A 21946-nucleotide genomic window follows, 5' to 3' on the forward strand; every position below is an offset into this window, starting at 1 on the left:
TAATTTAAAACCATTTTCCAAATGATTGAAGAATTGTCTTTAAATCAATGGATGCTTTAGAAAAATCAGTTTTAGATTAAGAAAATATTACTTTTAGTTTTATTTAATCTTTCCTAACCATGTAATATGAATTTAATTGTTGTAAGAGACGTTAGAGAGAAAATGACACCAAAAGTTATACCGAGTCACCCTAATAAAGAGTATTGTCAGTTGCTTAATCACTTCGATTAAACCAATCCACTAATTTTAAGTTTTTACTGGTACCTTACAAGAAAAACAAGAAGTATTATTATGAAAATAGGAAAAAAAAACATAAAAAGAGAAGGTTGAATTGTGCTTTAAAGCACTTTTTGCAATTATGGTCTGATAAGTGATATTTAGACAATAGTTTTATATGACAAGTAATAAATTAATGATTTTTGCATCTAATGAGATATAATTGGCGTAACTTTAGAGTTTCATAAATTTACTTGTGTACAGACACTAATAATTATATATTGTCTCTTAGAGGTTTCCTCTTTTGGTAACCCATTTTCTTGAGTTTTTTTTTTATAATTTTTAAGGGCTTTTATTGTCTCTTAAGTGTGGTCCTTAAATTGGATATACATGAAAAATGTTTGATCTTGGAAGATAGAGGATTTGAAGTTTTAGTGCTCTCAGTCAAACTTTTAGAAAAATGATTACCCCGCTTGTTTTTTTTCTTTAAGAAACTCAAACTTAGTTTATTTGATGCAAAATGTACGTCTCATTATCAAATGTAGTTTTGTGTTGGAAAAGTTTTTCATTTTCAAGAAGTATATAGTTAAATTTTTTTTAAGATTTAGAACATCCTTAGATGTGCTCTAGCACTTTATATGAGATTTCTTATGAGAGTGATCACTCTCATCTTCATCATCATCGGATGATAAGGGATTAACAATGAAGGAAGACTCAAAGATGGACTTCAAATTTACATATGTGTCTATGCTAACCATTTGGCAAGAGTTACTCTTCTCTATGTTTGATTCAGAGTTGGAGCTTGAGTCAGATTTATCCTTTATTATTTCGTTATATTTGCATTTTGAGGAGTTCCATGTCTCTTTGGTTTATCTAAGCATGCAATTTTTGTTAAATATCTATTTCTCACTGAGTCTAATCCTCCTCAAGGGTCATTATCTCTATGTTTCATTTGGTTATGATGCCCCATAACCTATATAGGGTGAATTAGATGTACACTTTCATTTGTTCATCTAGTAAGGATAATCTTCTTTCATGAATACTAGAGGCCTTGTAATAATACACATTATATCTTTATATTGGTTCGTCTTATCACACAAAGTACGTCCATTTTCAAATAGTCGATTAAGTTTCACTAAGAAGGCTAACATAATGAAGTACAATACAAGTATTCTTTGAGATCATAGCCACTCTTGACTAACTCCTTGAGTATTATTTGGACTCGTAGCCACTCTTGGTTGGCACTTTTTTACCAAGCCACTCCTAGCTCAATGAAGTATTCTTTTCCAAGCCACTTTTGGCTCAACCAAATATTCTTTCACAAGCTACTCTTGGCTTAACCAAACATTTGTTTTTTCGCAAGTCTTTCTTGGCTTAGGACAAGTTATCTTTCAGCTCGTAGTTGACCCTATTCAAGTACTCTTTTACAAAGCTATTTTTGGCTCAAGCAATTATTGTTCCACAACACGCTTTTGGTTTAAATGAGTGTTCTTTTAACAACAATTACTCTCGATTAATAATCGAATATTATTTATCAAACAACCACTTGTGGCTAATATGTAGAGAATTATTGTTTTTTTCTTATCTTTGATCACACTTTAACTTATTAGGTGAGGATCACCATTTGTTGGTGTATATAGGATTTAAGTATTATTCCTTCTAACTTGTTGATGGATACTAATAATGTTCGTTTTGATATATGATCATTATATAAAATGTAAAAAAAAAGTTGTGTAGTTTTTGGCATTTGAGCAACTTTAGTTCATTTTTAGCGTCTTCTTTAGACTCACAAGCATGATAATGATTAAGGCATTACTCCATGCAAAAAATAATGCTATTTCTTCATTTTCTCAACTTTCCAAAAGTTATATGTATTTATCTACCGTTTTAGTAGCATGCATTTACTTGATTCATCTTAAAGTGCATTGGCATATGAAGTTGACAATTCTTCAAGAGTTGACAATGTGTTGTTTAGAAATTTAGTGAAAAAAAACAAATTTAGCTATTTTCTCGAGAGATATTTTAATGTCTCTTATCCTTTGGCCAACGAATCTCTTTGACAGATGAAAGTGGTAGACATTAACTCCAATATAGCATAAACATTTATATGTTATTTGTGTAGTATGATGTTAGCTTACTCATATGTGTTTCATCATTTGAGAGCATTCACGCTTTATCATATATATATATATGTATCATCTGTCTGATGAAACACTTATATATTACTGGACTTGTTGTTCATTCCAAACATCTTTTTTTAAATGAAGCATGATGATGTTTTTACACTTAGCTATTTTCGGTACTTGACAAAATCATAAGGTATTGACTTTTTCCCTAACAATGACACATGACAATATCTTGATTCCTACAAGATATCTTACAACATCTTGTGAAATCTTATAATTAAAACCCCAATTACAAACCTTAATCAAGAACAAAATAACTCAAAAGAAAAAGTTTATTGTACAAGACCATTTGTCATTAGGGATGACAATGGGATGGGGACGGGTTTCACTATCCCATACCCATCCACATACAAAAAATTCATCCCCATTCCCATAGCCAAACTCAACGAGTATCAAACTTTTGTTCCATCCTCATCCCTATTAGGTAACGAGTATACACTCGTACCCATACTCGTACTCGATTTCTTACTGTTTCAATATTTATTAATTAATTTTTATAAAATAATAGAAAACTACGATAAAGGAAACATAATATTATCAAATATTCAATATTAAGAGGAGAGTTGTTTCTTTAATATGAAATATTTAGAAAGAAATTAGAGTTGTATATATTTAAAATTAGAATACTAAATAAAATTTTATGAGAATCAAAACATTTATTAAATTTGCAAACATGAACGAAACCTACTTGATAAAATTTAAAAATATTTTTAAGAAAATATATAAAAGAAAAACATATATTCAAATTAAAAAGAGTTTTTAAATGTCCGTTTACTTCAATTTTTTTAAATTCTAATGAATATCTTATTTCTACTCTAATAAAAGTTATAATACACCACTTGATCAAAATCACGCAGATTGAACTAATAATTATAGAATTTTAACATAGATCTTGCATTTCTTAAATTTCAATATATGTTGGATGGTGATAAAATAAATTAATGGCAACTATATTAAATTTTTATATTATGGTAAATAAAATTTATTTATACAATTACAGTGACAAAATTATAGTATAGTAATGAGTTAAAAAATAAAAAATAATTATATAAAAAATATCAAAATGTTATTCCACATGATAAAAATAAACAACAATATCAAAATATTAAAAAAATATTGAATGTGTCCTAAAAATAATTTGAGAGAATATTAAACAGGGACGAGTATTATGGTGGGTATGTGGATGAGGATGAAGCAAATATGTACATCCCATTCTTCATACCCAATTGAAAATGTTGAGGATTCTCCACACCCATACAGAGTCAATGCGAGGATTCCCCGTCAAAACGAGAACGAGTTCAGGAAATACCTATGGGGTAAGCAATACCTACTTGTGATATGATCTTAGGGGCCAATGCAGTTTTTAGTTTTCTTTGTAATTTTTATCATTTTAATTAAATATGAAAAATTATGATCGATATTAGAGCTGTCAAAATGGAACACCTGGCCCGGCCTGACCCACCATGGGTTGGTCTCTTAGTGAGCCAATCCAACCTAGCTCACTTAGCGAGCCAAAAAAATTAGAACCCAGCCTGGCCCAACACGAATTAGTGGGTTAAACGGGTTAGCTCGCTAGCCCACTTATTTAAAAAAAATGCATTTTTTTTCTTCAATAAAAAAAATTGAATTATAATTCTGATTAAAATTTAAATAAAGTTCAATATAATCCAAATACAATCTAAAATGATGTTAAACTGCAAATACAAACTAATATTACAAAAATACAAATTACCAATGTATTGGCTAAAAAAAAAAAACCTAACATGACCCAAATGCAAAGTCTAACATAATTAATAAAAACACTTATGTAACCCTTTATTTGTGGGTTGGTGAGCCAACCCGACTCACCACAGGGTTCAACCCGGGTGAGCCGAGTTTTTGGTGGGCCGAGTCAAAAATTAACCCGTACTGAAATTTGTAAAAACTTTTCAACCCAACTCGGTCCGAACCCATGGAGGGTCGGGTTGGCTCACAGATTCCAACCCATTTTCACAATTCTAATCCATATAATGGGAATTAAAGGCATCATTAAGAAGTTTAAAGATTACTTATTGAGAATTGATGTGGAAATAAGGAGGTCTTCTTTAATTTATCTTATAATACGAGGGATATATGAGGAATATAATGTGATAAGGTCTTCTTTAATAAGAATGCGCGCGCGCGCGCACACACACACACACACACACATATATATATATATATATATATATATATATATATATATATATATATATAATATTGTCAAAAATTTGATTTTTGTCTTTGTTAGAATTTTTTTGGAGTTTTGAGTTATAAGAATCCAAATTTGATTTTATAAGGGTCATTTGTGACGATCAACCCCATGAATTATTAGTGACCTTCTTATTTTTCTTGAGTGTGACATCAATATCCTTCTTCAAACAGTCTCCCTATTTTCTCATCAGTTGGAATCAGAGATATGAATCTTGATATTCAATGAGTTTTCTTTTATACTTTCAAATTTTTATTTTGATTAAATAGTGATTTGTTCCTAGTATTCGTTCAGTTTTTTCAATTTGGTCATACTTTTTATTTTCTTTTCAATTTGGTCATAATATTCGTCAATTTTATTTAATTTGGTTATTTTCGATAACATTGGTAAAATAGTTAATGGATTGTGGACAATAACTGCCTCGTGTTATTTTTTGATTTTTTGACTTTTTTTTTAATTTTTTTAAATTTTTGTAAAAAATTCATTTTTTTTATTTTAAAAAAAATACCCACGTGTCAAGCTCATATCATGAGGATAGAGAGAAGGTATATAGATAAAGAGAGAATGCTTGATGAGTATTGGAAAAGACTTGGTAATTGTGATGAAAGAGATGGAGAAAATTAAAATTAGTAAAGAAAAAAAGAAATCAATAAGAGTTAAGAGAAAATAAATGAAAGAAAAGAAGATGAGAGCAAAATAAATTAAAGAGAAGGAGATGGAAGCAAAAGAAATAAAATGTTAGGATCAAGTGCTTACCACTAGGCCAAAAGTTATAGCCATTAGTCAAGTCGCAACTCTTTTTACTTAAGAGCTTAACAGCCCAAGAGCCATATTCGAATGACTCGGCTCATTTGGCCTTTGCCACGAGACTTTTGATGTCACATGCAACAATCTCCTCCTCAACAATTCTTTCCCCAGAAATCACACATTTGGAGTGTGACTCAACCCACCTGGCTCTCGCCACGGGACAATTGTGCAACTCGCAACAATCTCCGCCTTAACAATTGTCCATTGAGAATATAACTCGTGACCTTGGCTCTGATAAAATGACGATCTTTGATCTTCACATTTTGTTTCTCTTGGAGGAAGCATATTCTTAACATTTAAGGATGAATGTTTTTTGAAGAAGGAGGAAATGATATCATCTTGGGAGGTCAAAATAATTTTGAGCTTTTTGTTGTTGGAATTTTTATCTTTTTAATTAAATATGGAAAATAATAATCTATATATTGGAAATTTAAGACAACATTAGTGAGTATTAAAGATTACCTAATTAAGAGAGGCTTACCTAATTCATCCTATAAAGTAATACACTTATGATGAAGATATATATGAATTTTGATAGAAAATTGAGTTTTCTCTTTGTGTGAACTTTTCAGGAGTATTGACTTATAAGAATCCAAATTTGATCTTATCAGGAAAACTTGTGGTGATCAATCCCATAAATTATCACTCACCCTATCTTTTTTTCTTGAGTGTGACGTTAGTATTCTTTTCCAAATTGAATATTAGAACAATGTCCCCTATTTTCTATCAATTTGGATTGATTTTAGATCAAACCAAAAAGAAAAGTAAGAACGATGATCCTTAATATATGTTGATCAATTGATGATCTTAATTCAATGATTTTAATTTATTATATTTTTGTAGGATCGTGGGTAGTTAAAGTTAATGTCCCATAATCGAAAGTTAAATAAATTAGGGTCATAAATGATTGAATTAAGGTTGTAGTGTAGAAATTTGGCTTGTATGGTTGTGTAACATTAGTTTTGAGACGACAAATAATGGGTTAAACGCACTTTTAGAGATGTCATAAAGAGACAATAGGTTCCATTTGCCTATTGGTGAGATGATTATCATACTTGATGATGTGTCTACACTCTTACACATACCTACAATAGGACATTTCTATATGTATGTCACTTTAGATGCTTTCTAAATGCCCCACCTTACATGTGCATACATCAACAAACTTTTCCTTATGAAAATTAATCGTACATCATTAACATATTCAATAAATAATAACCATTACAGGCAAACAACTTCAAAATGTTGAACACACCTTTGAAATTCATCACAACTTGAACAATCCATCATACCTTGTCATGCATCCATGACCACCTCCAAGCCTATGTAGAATCCACTAACATTTTAAAATTTTCTTTATTCATTTGAAACCACCAACCTTGATATGATAATAACAAACCCAAGCTTAAGTATACCTATTCAAGTATGTAATGCTATAGTCACATTTTCAACACAAATAATGACATTTTATTTACATCTTTCGATATAATCTCTTTTAACTAATTCATCTATAGTTGACTCACATTTCATGATATCATAATTTTTATCCATATCAATCAACATATGAATATTTTTTATTTTACTTAAAAATTGACAATCCATTTTGCTAAAACAATCTTCATTACTTCAAGTTTTACTTCAAGTTTTGAATTGGCCAATGTAGAAACTAAACTTTACTTTATCTCTTAGGTCACATATTATACATTTTTTGAAATGTATTTCTTGGATTTTTACAATTTATAATCTATAACTATGATTTTGTTTTTGTTAAATTACATATTTTGGTTCCTATTTCGTTCAATTTTGTCAATTTAGTCATAATATTTTTTTATTCAACCAAGTTCTAATTTTCGTCAATTTTATTCAATTTAGTTCTTTTTTACTAACACCATATAAATGATCAACAGTAATTAACTGACAACCACGTGTTATTTTTTGATTTTTTTTAATTTTGTAAAATGTTGTCAACCCAACAACATACCACATCTCAGAATTAATGTTTTATATTAAATTTGGTTCCTATATTCATTATTTTCATTTTATTTACTTACAATTTTTTTTAATTAAAACAATTTTATCCCCCTTTAAATTGAGACCAATTTAATTTTTATAAATATTATAATGTTTAAAAGGTTAAAAATTACATAATTACATAAAATAATGGTTTTACTCTACACTTTTTAACATATCAAAATTTTAAAAATCACATGTAACTTAAACCTCTTAAAATTTTAGATCAATGAAATATTCTCTTCTTAAAATTTTTGTTCTAATTTTAAACTAATTGTAACCTTAAATAAAAAATTTAATAAAAATATAAATTTTTAAAAAATATTATAATAATATAAAAATTAAATTTATACAAAAATATTTAACAAAAATATGAATTATGAAACATGGAATGCATCTGAAATTGTGCATTCTATGTTGTGTAATATAAAATAATACATTCCGGGGGAGCGTAAAAAATATATTCCCTTAGAATTTTCTCATTTTGTCTAATTTTTTCTATTTCATTTAATTAAAAATTGTTAAGAAATGACCATTACGTAGAAAATAATATTTTAAATCCTACTAACACACATCTTATGCCTTGTTAAAGATTTAAATATTTGATAGTGTATCACGGTAATTTAGGGCAGGTTTGTGATAGCAAAATTTAATTGCATAATATGAAAATGTAGTTTGAAGTTATATTTTAACGGGTTCTTACACAATCGTATAATAAACATTGTATTGTGAAACAAGGCGAACTAATCTGTTTATTTTCTACCCCAAAATTAACAAATTTCATCAGCAATAAAAACTAAGAACACCACCACTTATTATGAATAAGAGATATTTTCTAGCAAAGTTGTTTTTAACACAACCATTTTACAACTCACCAATCAAAATTTCATTAGGGACAGAAACTGGTCCCACTATACAAATTGAGGACAAGTCCAACGAAGTAGATCATTGGGTCTCAAGGGATATAAAGAAGGGTGTCAATTACAACCAAGCTCCCCAACCAGGAAACATTTGACATAATCGTTCAGAGTCAATGGCATCTTGAATGAGTTGTTGCACCTGCAAGTAAAGGTACCAACCATAATTATTTTTTTTTCATGGGATGGAAATTGAAAAACTATATTCTCCAGTTAGATGGATGTATCTGTATGGTATGAGTGGTCGCATATGAATGCTCAATGTACATAACAGGTTAAACTCTTAAAGCATAACACCAGTCATTTTGATATGTTTTATCTTTCCAACTTAACAAAAATACCTGCCCATGGATGCTACGCATTTCACCATCTTCATACCCATCCAGCTTTTGCTTCACTCGTAGAAGGGCACGTGTAGCATCCTTATTTCCTTGGTAATCATTTTGTGGTTCCTCCAAACTTGTATCAAAATCATCATCCAAATCCTGTGGAGAAAAGGAAAAAGGTAATCATCCTTATTTCCTTGTAGTCCTTATTATGTAAATCAAGTAACACAAGTTTAATATATTTACAATCAGCAACATTATTGAGAACCCAAAAGAATATCCACTTCATTATGCTAAGTGCTAATTTACGTTCGCATTCCTGTTATATACTTATTTCGACAATTTATGATAAGTGCTAATTTATCCACGATCAACGAACACTCATGAGATGCTGAACATTTATTTAAATAAAGAAAATAACATGAGAGAGTCTAAAAACCTGCAGACACTGTACCTTTTGACGCTGCAAAGCTTTCAGAGGAGATAAAGCCCACTTATAAAGAGGATCGTGTATAAAAACCTGCAGAGGACACTCATCTTTTAGGAAGAGATTATAGAAATGAAAGTTCGATTCACACAACAAAAAATTGACAGCAGTGTGATTACTTCAACAATCGTTAGCAGTGCTTCTTTGTTAGTCCGCATGACAGACAGTGTTTCCTCACAACATCTTCGAAAAACCCCCTCTACTCCGGTTACACCCATTCCATCAATTATGTCTCTTGTAAGCCTAAAGGGAACCTGCCAGCAGTTACAGGTGATAACAACAATCCAGATGAACTATGGAATAAGTGCATAATTGAAGGACTATAAAGTACACACCCGTTCTGGGGTTTTAAGCATCAAGCCTTGTTCAAAAGCAACACCAAGATCTATGTGAACAACCTCTGCAGTTGCCTGATCAATTAAAATATTCATCGAATGTCGATCTCCAAGGCCAACGATATAGCCAACCTGAATATGAATCAACTAATAAATGTACCAAGGATTGTAATACATTAATGTAGATGAGATTTTGGTGATTTCCAGACAATAAAAAAAAATATTAAAAGGCTATTTTAAAATAAAACTGAAATCATATATAATGGTGGATCGTGATCATATGAGTGGGCAACATATGAACGGCTAGATCAGAAGTCAGTAGTATTCATTTCAACATGCTTGCACTATCGCAGAACCGTAGATATATTCCTTCAAAATTGGGGATAAAAGTATAAAACCTTCAACAGGCACACCGGATTCCTTATATTGAAAAAAATAAGCACGCATGGGAAAGTAGAATGCTATTACCATAGAACTAGCAGCAACACTTCGAGAATACGCAAGTCTCTTTTCAAACCACTCAGCTGGCTGTAAAAATCTCTCCAAGAAAAAGTAATGCATAACAGGCCTGCATGAAAAAATGATTAAGCAAAGAAGCGGATGACATGATTTGAGTCCTCTAGAAGATAAGGAAAGGAAAGACACCTGAAATTATTGCAAACTTCCTGGAATGCTTTGCGCTTGTCCCTCTCCTATCAAGCAAACATCAAACGTAGTATTAATCTATTTGACATCAGAAAAGAAAAGGTATAAAATAAAGTTTTATTTTTTTATTTTTTTTATATATATATATTTATGCTATCAGTCTGTATTTTCAATTTGTTTTGGTTTGCATTCAATTTGACAATGCATAGTTTAATAGTTGAATAAGTAAAACGATAGTGAAGAATTTGAAAATGAATTTCACTCGATAATGCATAAGCACTATAAGATCCCCAACATTATTACCTAAAGTACAGCTTCACCGATTTCAATACAAACTATAATTGATATTGTTTGAAGATTGCCTCAATTGCAATCACCCTTGGCTGGGCTGACTTAATAACAGCTTAAAGGGGGAGTGTGTTTAGTCCTACATTGACTATAGGCATTATTTAAATAGAAATTATGAAGTTCGGATATTCACCTTACAGCCCAGTTATGTAGGATTCAAATTTAGGTCCTAATTTTATATTTTATAGTAAACCTCAATTTTTTTTTCAAATATAAATTCAAATTGTCATAACTTTAGAAACCTATGAAACAAACAATATAACATTACTAAGTTCACACAATTACTTAAATATTATTTTCTTACATTTGCCATGTGCTCTCGGCATTTAAGGAATGACCAGTCTCCCATTCCATAGCGACCATGAGCACCTCCATTTCTCATGCTGAAAGTTCAAGAAAGACTGTTAGATATAAAGCCATTCATGGCATAATAGTATTAGTCTATGACCATATGGTTTAGATATTGATCCATGTTCCCTAATAAATGTCATACTTTAGCAAAGGTAGGATAAATAGTGCATTGTCCATCTTTCATGCCCAAAGGGGTTTTGATAGAAGGGGAAATATAAAACCATTCATATACTTCCATCAAATAGCTTTTGGGATAGTTGGTTCAAAACATGAATCAGTTACTTCATAGATGAAAAGAACAAGGAATTGTGTAGCAAAACTTGTCTTTCTTTGACTGACCTCCCTATAAGGTATTCACCGAGAGGAAGAGTTCCATTAACCCACTCAAGAACACCAGCACTTGGAGTAAAAGGAACAACCTGTTTCATAAAAATGTGAAAACTCTCAAGCATTTTAAGTTTCGTCTCCTCCTGCCATAACTTCAAAACAATAGTACAATATAGAAATTCTAAAATAAAAATAATTACATATAGCCTCAAATATATCCCTCTCCGGAGTTAAGTTTATAAATGTTTACAACCAACAAAGAAAAAAATGGATGTAATAGATGTTCTTTTTTGATTTTTCAGGCAGAAAAAAAATTTAGAGCAACATTTTATTTTTCAGGCCTAGAAAAATTCCTACACGCAGTTAGAAGCATATTGTTTGATATATTAGATTATTAGATAGATATCTTATCTTTATCTTTAATTACTTTGTTATTATTGCTTATTTGTACTTTGGGCTTAGCCCATATTTCTTCTATTATAAATCCAATACCCTGTGTGTATTTTCTATACAAGAGAGATTAATGCCATACATAGTATAGAATTGTATATGTTCTGAATGTATTGTGTGTATAACGTAGAGCACACAATATGTAGTTATACTATTGAATAGAATCATTACAATAAAGGCACATAATAATATGGAATCAATCATCCTAATTTTCGAGATTATGTAACAGTTGATTTCTTAGAAATTTATAACCGCTGATTATATGCTAACACTCCCCCTCAAGCTGGAACATATATGTCATATGGACCAAGCTTGTTACAAATGTACTCAATCCAAAGGCCTCTAAGGGACTTGGTGAATAAGCCAGCTAGCTGATTGCTAGATTTGAAAAAACCAGTAGTGATTTCTCCAGAGAGCACCTTTTCTCTAACAAAGTGACAATCAATTTCAATGTGTTTGATTCTTTCATGGAAGACCGAATTTGATACAATGTGAAGTGCAGCTTGATTGTCACAAGTAAGCTTTGTTTCATGGATATCCCCTATTTTTAAATGTAGTAGTAGTTGCCTAAGCCACGTAAACTCATAAGTGGCTGCTGCCATAGCACGATATTCTGCTTTTGCACTAGATCTGGCAACTATATTTTGCTTCTTGCTTTTCCATGAGATAACATTACCTCCGATAAGAACACAACACCCAAAAGTGGATCTTCTATCTGATGGTGATTCTGCCCGATCCGCATCAGAGTAACAAGTGATCTTAGTACTGCCTTTGTCTTCATACAATAATCCTTGTCCTGGAGCCTTTTTTATGTATCAAAAATACGTGTCATAGCATCTCATTGGCTATCATAAGGAGCATTTAGAAATTGGCTTACCACACTAACCACGAAAGTGATGTCGGGTTTGGTGATGGTGAGATATTTAAGTCTGCCTACCAGGCAACAATATCTTTCTAAGAATGGCTCCTCCTGACCCGGAAGAAGCTTGATATTGGGATCTATAGGTGTATCACAAGAACGACAGTCAAGCATAGCAGTTTCAGTAAGAATGTCTAGGGCATACTTACTATAGAATTGTATATGTTTTGAATGTATTGTGTGTCTAATGCAAACCACACAACATGTACTTATACTATTGAATAGAATCAATTACAATAAAGACTCATAATCATATGGAATCAATCACCCTAATTTATGAGATTATGTAACGGTTGATTTCCTAGAAATTTGTAACCGCTGATTATATTCTAACACTTATGTTGATTAATGACAATTCCAGGAGCAGATTGAACAACTTCAATGCCTAAGAAATACTTGAGAGGACCCAAATCTTTACAATGAAATTGTTGTGAGAGGTGCTCTTTGAGTTGTCAAATTTCAGGCTCATCATCACCCGTGATGACAATGTCATCAACATAAACAAGGTAAATGCACTTGCCAGAAGGGGAATGGTAGTAGAAGACAAGTGATTAGCCTCACACCTGGTCCAAATATTTGAGAGGGCCCAATTCTTTAGTATGAAATTGCTGTGAAAGGTGCTCTTTGATTTGTTGAATTCCAAGCTCATCATCACGCGTGATGACATTGTCATCAACATAAACAACAAGGTCAATGCACTTGCGAGAAGAGGAATGGTAGTAGAAGACAGAGTGATTAGCCTCACACCTGGTCATGCCAAACTGAATTAAGACAGAACTGAAACGACCAAACCAAGTCCGAAGAGATTGCATCCAACCATAGAGAGACCGTTGAAGCTTAGTGTTGTTCAGATATTGTTAGATATTGTTAATCACAATATCAAACAATATCTTCTATTTACTTTATTTATTTTTAGTTACTCTTTTTAGTTGTACCTCTCTCTATTATAAATATAAGGAAGATTAATCTCTATTTTCTCTATATTCAACACTTATAGATAAGACGAGAATCACCAAGAGCATGGAAACCAAGGGGTTGTTCCATATAAACTTCTTCCTACAATTCACCATGTAAGAATGCATTTTTTAATATCTAGCTGATGAAGATGTTAATGATGAGTAGCAGCCACAGCCAGAAAGAGACGAACGAAAGTTAATTTGGCCAAAGGAGAAAAGGTGTACCCATAATCTAGACAAAAAATCTGTATATACCCTTTGGTCCAATTTTCACTGTATAAAACCAATGACAACCAACAATTTGCTTGCCAAGAGGTAAAGGAACAAGTTCCCATCTGCCATTAGAATGTAAGGCTACCATCTCTACCATTGCCTGACGCCAGCCGAGATCAACCATGGCTTCAACTGTACTCTTAGGAATAGACATAGAATCCAAAGAAGAAACAAAGGAGAAATAGGATGGAGACAAACGATCATAATTAATGGTAAAAACATAGAGAGAGTTCCAATTACGAGAGGAATGAGTACTTTTTCGTATCGCAAAAGGAAGTTCAGGTGTAGGTGTGGATGGAGGGGTAGTTGGAGCAGGAGATGATACTTGAGGATTAGTAGTGTGAGTCACAATTGGAATTTGACCCCGTGTATGGTATTGTATAGGCAATTCTAAGTCATAAGTAATGAAAAACTAATGAAATTCACCAGCACCAAAGGCCAAGAACTTTAAAACAAAAGAATATACCTTGTAGGTCCGTACTCCTAACCTTCTTTTCCGTGTATCTTGATGGTTCCTAAGGAATGTGTTGACTAAACCAAAGAATTGCTCCATCACCTACAAGAAATCACTAGTTATGTAACCATCAAAATAAGCAACACATATGAGCAAAATAAGATTCCTTAGAAGGTGCAAATTCCCTTGAAGAAAACTGTAAATAAAGGAAGTGATAACATTTATTATGCCATGACTAATAATATATACCGAAATAGATAGACATCTAAAACTTTCATTCTATGGACAAGCCAAAATGGTTTGCCAGATAGAGATAGACATCTAAAACTTTCATTCTATAAAAATTGCTACATGGTTAGTTGCCTACGGATGAACTACTTGGGAAATGTGGAGTATATGTGATATGATTTTCTCCTCAATGCTACAATGATTTTGAAACTACTTGTTGGAAGTCTCATATCGACCAGAGATAAGACAATTTCATAGTATATAACTGGAGTGCAAACCTCACCTTACGAGCTGGTTTTGTGGGGTTGAGTTAGGCTTAAACTCCACTTCTAACATAGTATCAAAGCCATTGTTTATAAAAAAAAGCTTATCCTAGCGAGATTTCTTGGACATTTTGTTCCACCTGCTATCGGCCCGCTAACGGATCACCCATTAATTTCTAGTCTCACGCATGAGATGTATATACTTCGGCATGACAGGTGTGTTGGCGTCAGGGGGTGTGGTAGAAGTCCCACATCGACTATAGATAAGACAATTTTATAATATATAACTGGAATGCAAATCTTACCTTACAAGCCGGTTTTGTGGGATTGAGTTAGGCTTAAACTCCACTTCTAACACTACTAATTATTTATTTTTAATTTCTTTTGCAGTTAGATTATGGACCTGACTCCAAAGCATCTAATAACCACAACGGCTGGACACATCAACAATTAAGACAAATATACATCCCAATGGGAATTGGAGTAATTGGTGGTAGCCTATGATGCTATATGCTTTTTCTCATACTAAATTTGGAATAGCATAAATGAGAAGGAATTAAGTATGCGGATAGTTTAGCTTTAGAACATTAACTTTTTACTGGGTGGAATAGAGTGCTTCCTTGTGTTGTCTCTGAATTTTGTAGGCATTGATGTGGTTACCTACATCTCAGATTCTCTTAATGGGTTTTCGATTGGTTGCCCCACCTTAGTATTTCTTTTTTCTATTAATTGTATTAAGAAGGTTGCATATGATTGGTACATATTGTAATGCTATCCTGCTTAGGATTGCAACCTATACAGTGATGCAATACCATTCTTTTTTATTAATCAGTTTGTTAAAATAATGAATCAGTTTGTTAAAATAGAATGTATGACTTGGGTATTGGTTTCTCTATCTAAAATTTGGTGTAGTCCCCATAATTAATAAATTTTGGTTTTAATCCGTAGTGTTAGCAATATGCCAAAACATTTCCGCTCGAAAGGCAAAATTAGGACCGTTGATATATATATCACATGACTAAACAAGAACAAAAAATATATTTAAAGATTTTGATACATAAATTTGTCTAATAAACTTCAGATGTGAATTTTATTCTTAACATGGACACATAAATAATTTGGCACAACTTCAGCAATTACAAATGATAAGGCATAAGTTAAAAGAATTCATACAGCATCCTGTCTCAGGTCATCATTTCCAGATTTTGCTAGTTGTCGATATCTGCAGCCATCAGAACCAAAGCATTCAACCACTTTTGGAGCATTTATACCATTCATTATCCTGAACACAAACCAGAACAAAGTAGATTGATGCATCAAATTTTGCATCCTAAAAAAGTTCTGTCTAAATGCTATAAATGTTTGATACTTACATAACTGAATCTGATAGTCCTTTGAAGTAAGGAAAAGTGCCTTCATGATACTGACAACTATGATCAATTGATATTGTAGCCGTCACTACAGGTACCTAAATGTCCGAAGTACATGCAAATTTAAAAGTTTAGCTGTTGACAATGTATGCACAATTGCTCATGTAAATATACACAACCAAACATTCAGGGAGTGTATACACAGGCAGACACAAATTCTACCGAAGAAAGACCTATATAAATAAAAATCTTCTGCACTATGACTTTTTTTAGTGACCGTTCTGGTCTTCCTAATTTTAGATTTTCTTATTGGGTTTGGTAAGACCACCAACTTTGTTGTTTTGTTTATTTATATTTTTTAATAATATTTAGATATGCTGCAACTGATTGTTACATATAAGAGTGCCAACCTGATTGGTCTTGTAGCTAGTACAGTGATGCCTAAGCATATCTGTTTTCATTCAAAAATATAACTTCCTATTTGAAGTTTCTAAATATTATGAGTTTATGCCTTCAAATCTTTTTCTTATGTTGGGCACTTGCTGAAGTCGTCCAGCAATTTGAAGATATTTTCTGATAATTTTTTTTTTTTAAAGTTACTGAGGAATTGGTTATTGTGTCAACTATCTTAGAGTGTTTGTTGCAATTCTCTGAGTGAATCTTTCATATTTTTTTTTTCTGATGACGGCAATTCTGTAGTCACCCAGCACACTAGTCCAGTATAAAGAGAAGTCTTTTCTCAATCTGTTTTTCTGTTCTTTCTTCCATGTGTATTCAGTGGTTGTTTACTCCTGCGCACTTGATACCACAATCACCAACATTATCAAATATACCATAATCCAAAATCTTAGAACAGTTCACCTTTTCAATCAACACGTGTTATTATGATGTGATTTACATTACAAAGCAATATATAAATATACTCACCAGAATATTACACACATGTTTCAAGCTTTATACTTATTTTTTTCACCACCTCTTATATCCGATTAATATTTTGGTTTGACAAAATATTTATAATTTGCTATGTAATTATATATGTTGTTTACCCTACAATAAACGTCATAACATTTGTATTATTTTTCAAATGTAATAAAATTTTATTTTAAGCAAAAAATAGAACTTCAGTATTTTTGGAAATATTTTTGTTAAAATCCCAAAAGTCACATAATGAGCAACATGGTTCTGACAGTTGTCCCCAAAAAACCACCATTCAGTCAGTTCATCAACCAATATGCTTCATTATCACATAAATTTAGCAAACTACTTACAAGTTCTAGCATCGGCAGACTACGCAAGTCCCTTGGTAGTGTCACCTTTTTATTTGTATCCTGCATAAATAATCCAATCAGAAGGCTGTAAAACTTAATATTTTCAGGTTACTAGGCAAGCAAATGATAGAAATAGCTTCAAATGCATTCGTGGACATAAGAAAGAATGGATACGAAGCATATAAAAATATCTCACCTCTCTCTTTGTTTCCATCTCAGCAAGTCTGATATAAATCTCCACCATTTGTTTCATCTACATATGCAACAAACGGTTTGAAGGTAATTGATTGCTAATTGGAACTATAAACGAAAATATAGAATACAAAAAGTGATGTTACTTGAAGAATGATAGCTCGATGATAAGATGACAACTCATTTAGAAGATTTTCCGCTGCAAGCTTTTTGTCGATATCAACCACAAATGAACTTTTACTACGTTGTTTGTCCTTGATACGGTCACCGTTTGCCAGAGCCAAAAGCTACATAGAGAATAGATATGAAAATATTTTTTCCTCATTGAATTACAGTTATGCTTGTAAAACAAATTCAAAAACTGCCACAAAAGAATTTCACATCGAAGTAAAGCCAAAAAAAAAAAAACCATGGTTCATTAATGTTTTCCCTTAATCGAAATTTTTTTACTATTGAAAATAATAAAAAAAATTGTATCAGCACATAAATCATTGCCTAATAATGGATAAAGGTACTACTTACTTGAAGTATCGTATGATATGGATGATCAATGGCCATTTTCTTCACAAGAGAAACCAATGCAAACTGTATATTCCATGTCCATATTAAATAAGAAAATATACATGAGGAATAATTAATGCATATAGATTTGGATAAGCCAGAACCTGGAAATTGAGATGTCCATGACCATCCTTTGTGTTACCCATTCTAGAGGCAATTTGATATACTAAAGGTATAAATTTGAAAGATTGAACCTACGAACAGATTCAAATGGAATCAACATAGAAAGCCAACAAAAACAATCTTAAGATTTGGTTAACGGCCATATAAATTGAAAAGGTTTATACCTCATCAATTGTGCTAAGCATGCTATTTACAACTTCTTTTTGTGAGGAGAGACTGAACCACAGGGAAACAATGCGAAACACCTGAAAGCAAGTAAACACGTTAAAGAAATCATATTGACAAGGACAGATATTAGGAATGACTTGAATAATGAGGGAATAAAAACAATATATTATTAAATAACAATCATGCTAATTACATATTCTACTCCTGCATTAGTAGCAGAGAATAATAAAGAATAATAACATAAAGGAAATACGGGCTAAGTCCAAAATACACATAAAGAATAATAATAAAGAAACTGAAGATAAAGATATCTAACTACATATGGAACAATATCCAACTAACAACAACTTCAAAAGGATAATTGCTTTCCTTTCTCACAGGGTTCTCCCTGTCTCAAACATCAACTCCATAAAATTGCCCCTGAACATCCCAAAGATAAGAATATATAGACTTTCCAAGAAAGTCTCCCCCTGTCATTAAATTTCTTCCTAACCCTATCATTACTTCCCTGCCTAACATTACTCTCCTCTGCTGGAACAACCTTGTCCTCAAGGTTGAACTTTAGAAATTTAATTTGCTTGAGATCTTCATACCCTTCCATGAGATCTAGTACCACCACTTCTACATATGTTTCCTCTAATATAAAAACTGGCCAAAGGTGGTAGAGATTGTTCATAAGCAATCTCAACAGGAGTGCACTTAGTTTCCTAATGAAATTAACCTGTTTTTTCTGTTGCTCTGCAATAAAGCACTGTAATATCAGGAGCGTTGTGTCCTGCTTCAATCTGCTCTGGTTTAGCTTCTTTCAATTCTTCTTCTTGGAGCTCACCAGCTGAATTACAAATTGTCTCTAGCTCAAGAGCTCCATCAAAACCGATTATATTTTAATTTCTTATCTTGCCTTTAGGTAGTTCCTTTGTTTTGGTAACTTCAATAACTGTTGTCTTTCTCTTTTTTCTTTAGAGTCTACTTAAAATAGACTCAAGTGTTTCTGTTTGTGTTATATCAATAAACATCAGAACATCCAATTCACAATTTCCCACATTGTTACTTTATTTCCTGTTTCCACAATTCTCAAAACCTAATATGGTATCTAGATCAGGTTACTGATCCTGGTTACTCGCTTATGATGTCTATTTCTTCTTCCCACCCATCCCCTAACCCCTTCTTTACACACTCAGTTGCAGAAAAATTGATGACACCAATTATCTCCTTTGGAAGGAGGGTGAACCTATCATTAAATATTAGACTTGTAGTTAATTGGTCTCTTTTTCTGTTATGTAATTTAAAGACTAAGTTTATTTTCTGTTTTAGGCTGTTTCTGTGGTGTTTTGTAAGTTATGGCAGTTCCTTTCTGGTTCAGAGTTTATTTAATATAGACTCATGTGCTTCTGTTTTATGTTGAACAATTGTAATCAACATTTTCCACAATACAAATAAATATTTTACTGTACTTCTATTTCTAATATGGTATCAAGAGCAAGATCTTGATCCTGGGGTTACGTGTTTATGATGTCTTCTTCCCACCCATCTCCTAACCCCTTTTTTTTCGCAATCAGTTGCGTAAAACCTTGATGACACCAATTATCTTCATAGGTTTATGGTTAATTCTGTCATTCCCCCACACTTTCTCTCACCGTGACAATGGTGTTCTTAATTTTGTTCATGAAGAATGGGAGGTTCAGGATCAATTTACTCATGTGGCTTCAATCTACTTTGTCCAAGGGAATTTTATCTCGGGTACTTGGTGCAGTTCATTCCTATCAAGTTTGTGACCAAATGAAAGCCCATGCACGGTAGTTGCATACTAATCTTCGTGCCCAAACCCATGAGAACAAAACCATGAAAGAATACTTGGGTCATATTAAATCTATGGTTGATGACCGTGCTGGCATTGGTTGCCCTATTAAACCAGATGAACATGTTGATGCTATTCTTGAAGCAAATTTTGAGACTCCTCCAATTACTGAGGTTGAGGCTTTACTACCTCCTTCATGAATCTCGTGCCAATCAACATCAATCAAAGCTTTTTCCTCCATTTGTTCATTAATATCATGCCCTCATCCAATTCTTCTTCCACCAGATCATTTGCTCGTGGTCCTTTCTCACGTGGGGGTTCCCCACATGGTGATGCTAGGTCTGTTCGCAGCTGTGGTTGTGTTCGTCGATATGCCAACCTTCAATGTCAAATTTGTCTTAAATATTTTTTCTTTTATTGAGGCAATACCAATTTTCAACCCTCTAATTCTCTTGTCCTATATGATCCTGCTACACAGCAGCCTGTTTCATCCATCACTTCTAGTAGTGCACTTAATATCCTGCTAATAGCATGCAAGTCTCATAGTCTTCCTTCTTCCCTCTCTAATAATGTTTATATTGTTCCTTTGAGTTAATTTTCCGAGTTCCATCAATTAGAAAATGTATTTAAGTTGTCCAGTTAATTATAGTCTAGTTATTACTGGAAAGCAGTAATATGAAAAAAACAAGGAAACGAATTATTTAGAAATAATTCTAAAATTAATATGTTAAAAATAAGAAATTATGAAATAAACATCTTTTGTTACAATAAAGATAGACACAACTATAAGATGATAAGTTCAATAAAAAGCATTTAAGCATACATTCAACAAATTGTAAGTAGTGAAGGAAAGTAAGAAGAATTACATACCACTCTCACATCATACTTGTCACCAATGACTAAACACTGTTTATATCCCTCCAATGCTAGGCTAAGAAAATTGTCCCGATCATCCTGCCATTTTGAAAGGAAAAATAAAGACTTACATTTACCACATTGTACGTAAAGGGTTGGGATAAGTATAAGTTAAACTACAATTATTTATCAATAGGAAACTATTAATTCTTTTGAATTAAAATAGAGCATTTAATATAACATTTCACAAGAGAAGTTTATTTATCAATTTAATTGGGGATTATTTTACAATTTGAAAAGTTTAACTCTATTTATCAAACCTTTTCATTTAGTTGCACACATAATCATATATAGATGTTCCTTCCTAACACTTGAGAAGAGTCTAGATATGCGTGAAAAAGGATTTTTATCATATTAATTCAATTGTGAAAAAATGTGTAGCCAGTCAGCAATAATTGTGGAATTACTTTTCTTGAACTCAAAAAGAAACAATACATTGTTATGTAAAGGAAAAACGACATCTTAATAAAATGAAATAAATCTCTTGAAATAAACAATGTAAACTCCAAACATAACGACTCTAAATCTAGAGCAAATCTAGCAAATAATCTCCAAATCCCAATCCCTTAATTTTAGGGATTTCTAAAACACAAATCTATATTTATTATCCAACCAATCTATATTTATTGTATACTAAATGTTCAATATTTACACCTATATTTCAACTTCCCTTCTCAAGCTAAGGAATAAATATCCTCCATTCCAAACATAGTTATGAGATTATGGGAGGCTGAGGTATTCAGTCCTTTCGTCAGCATATCAACCACATGTTGCTTGGACAAAATGTCTAACATGCATACTAAATATTCTTATAATGTTT

General features: G+C 32.1%; 1 protein-coding gene across 2 annotated transcripts in view; it reads right to left on the reverse strand.

Moving 5' to 3' along the window:
* Positions 1 to 8261: 8261 nt before the first annotated feature.
* LOC114195970 (serine/threonine-protein kinase ATM) overlaps positions 8262 to 21946 on the reverse strand; it is a 77384-nt gene continuing 63699 nt past the window's right edge. Inside the window, exons 60-78 of one of the 2 annotated variants that reach the window (XM_028086425.1) lie at positions 21082 to 21165; positions 18410 to 18490; positions 18227 to 18316; positions 18084 to 18146; positions 17708 to 17848; positions 17566 to 17622; positions 17370 to 17429; positions 16102 to 16196; positions 15902 to 16010; positions 14250 to 14339; positions 11198 to 11277; positions 10812 to 10890; positions 10160 to 10206; positions 9983 to 10082; positions 9515 to 9646; positions 9299 to 9433; positions 9147 to 9212; positions 8708 to 8851; positions 8262 to 8508 (exon numbers count right to left, since the gene is read on the reverse strand). In XM_028086425.1, coding sequence (XP_027942226.1) covers positions 8431 to 8508; positions 8708 to 8851; positions 9147 to 9212; positions 9299 to 9433; positions 9515 to 9646; positions 9983 to 10082; positions 10160 to 10206; positions 10812 to 10890; positions 11198 to 11277; positions 14250 to 14339; positions 15902 to 16010; positions 16102 to 16196; positions 17370 to 17429; positions 17566 to 17622; positions 17708 to 17848; positions 18084 to 18146; positions 18227 to 18316; positions 18410 to 18490; positions 21082 to 21165 — 1731 coding nt within the window. In that variant the 3' untranslated portion in view covers positions 8262 to 8430. Of the gene's footprint in view, positions 8509 to 8707; positions 8852 to 9146; positions 9213 to 9298; positions 9434 to 9514; positions 9647 to 9982; positions 10083 to 10159; positions 10207 to 10811; positions 10891 to 11197; positions 11278 to 14249; positions 14340 to 15901; positions 16011 to 16101; positions 16197 to 17369; positions 17430 to 17565; positions 17623 to 17707; positions 17849 to 18083; positions 18147 to 18226; positions 18317 to 18409; positions 18491 to 21081; positions 21166 to 21946 lie in introns of those variants that run through there. The other variant, XR_003606605.1, reaches the window with a different exon arrangement.

This window comes from Vigna unguiculata, chromosome 9, assembly GCF_004118075.2.
Source record: "Vigna unguiculata cultivar IT97K-499-35 chromosome 9, ASM411807v1, whole genome shotgun sequence".
NCBI classification, from domain to species: domain Eukaryota; kingdom Viridiplantae; phylum Streptophyta; class Magnoliopsida; order Fabales; family Fabaceae; genus Vigna; species Vigna unguiculata.